The sequence below is a fragment of the Aplysia californica genome, unplaced genomic scaffold (assembly GCF_000002075.1).
Source record: "Aplysia californica isolate F4 #8 unplaced genomic scaffold, AplCal3.0 scaffold00243, whole genome shotgun sequence".
Lineage (NCBI taxonomy): Eukaryota > Metazoa > Mollusca > Gastropoda > Aplysiida > Aplysiidae > Aplysia > Aplysia californica.
In genome coordinates, this window is record NW_004797513.1 from 538,382 (window position 1) to 539,561 (window position 1,180).

General features: G+C 41.5%; 1 protein-coding gene across 1 annotated transcript in view; it reads left to right on the top strand.

Moving 5' to 3' along the window:
* LOC106012016 (alpha-tocopherol transfer protein-like) overlaps window positions 1-1,180 on the top strand; it is a gene marked incomplete in the record, with an annotated part of 10,886 nt that overhangs the window by 2,860 nt on the left and 6,846 nt on the right. Inside the window, 1 exon segment of the mRNA XM_013083594.2 lies at window positions 83-258. Within this exon segment, the coding sequence (XP_012939048.2) occupies window positions 111-258 (148 nt within the window).

Sequence of the window (1,180 nt, forward strand, 5' to 3'; positions counted from 1 at the left end):
AACAACAACAACAACAACAACAACAACAACAACAACAACAACAACAACAACAATAATAATGATTATTATGTGTCCGTTCCAGTGACCACCTGTGAGTGTCCAGGCCAGACATGACAATGTGGGGGCGGGCAGACAGCGAGTACCAGTGTACCCTCACACCAGGCACTCTGGCTAAGGCGGGAAGGGAGCTGCGGGAAGACCCAGACACCAGACTGCTGGAGGTCAAGACCCTGAGGAAGCGAGTGGAGAAGATTCCAGGTTTGTACTCTAAGGTATCGAATAACCCCCCCCCCCCAACCCCCGCTTATTAATTTTCAGGGTTTTTTTTGAGCGGGTACTCTGGTGTGGTTTGCTCCTTATTTCCTCTCAAACATCTATCGTCCTTATCCCCCGTTCATCTTTCTCATCAAACATCTATCGTCCTGATCTCTCCTCCTTTTTTCCTATAAAACATATTATATCGTTCAGATCTCCCCTCCTTCTTTCCTATAAAATATATAATATCGTTCAGATCTCCCCATCTTCTTTCCTATAAAACATATTATATCGTTCAGATCTCTCCTTCCTCTTCCCTATAAAACATATTATATCGTTCAGATCTCTCCTTCTTCCTTTTCATCAAATATGCCTACCTATCGTCTTGATTTCTCCTCCTTTCCCATCAAATAGGCCTACCTATCGTCCTAATCTCTCTCCTCCTTCTTTCCTATCAAACATCTATCGTCCTGATCTCCCCTCATTCTTTCCTGTAAAACATATTATATCGTTCAGATCTCTCCTTCTTCCTTTTCATCAAATAAACCTACCTATCGTCTTGATTTCTCTCCCTTCTTTCCTATCAAACATCTGTCGTCCTGATCTCTCTCCCTTCTTTCCTATCAAACATCTATCGTCCTGATCTCTCCTCCTTCTTTCCTATCAAACATCTATTGTCCTTATCTCTCCTCCTTCTTTCCTATCAAACATCTATTGTCCTTATCTCTCCTCCTTCTTTCCTATCAAACATCTATCGTCCTTATCTCTCCTTCTTTCCTATCAAACATCTATCGTCCTTATCTCTCCTTCTTTCCTATCAAACATCTATCGTCCTTATCTCTCCTCCTTCTTTCCTATCAAACATCTATCGTCCTTATCTCTCTTCCTTCTTTCCTATCAAACATCTATCATCTTAATTTGATCA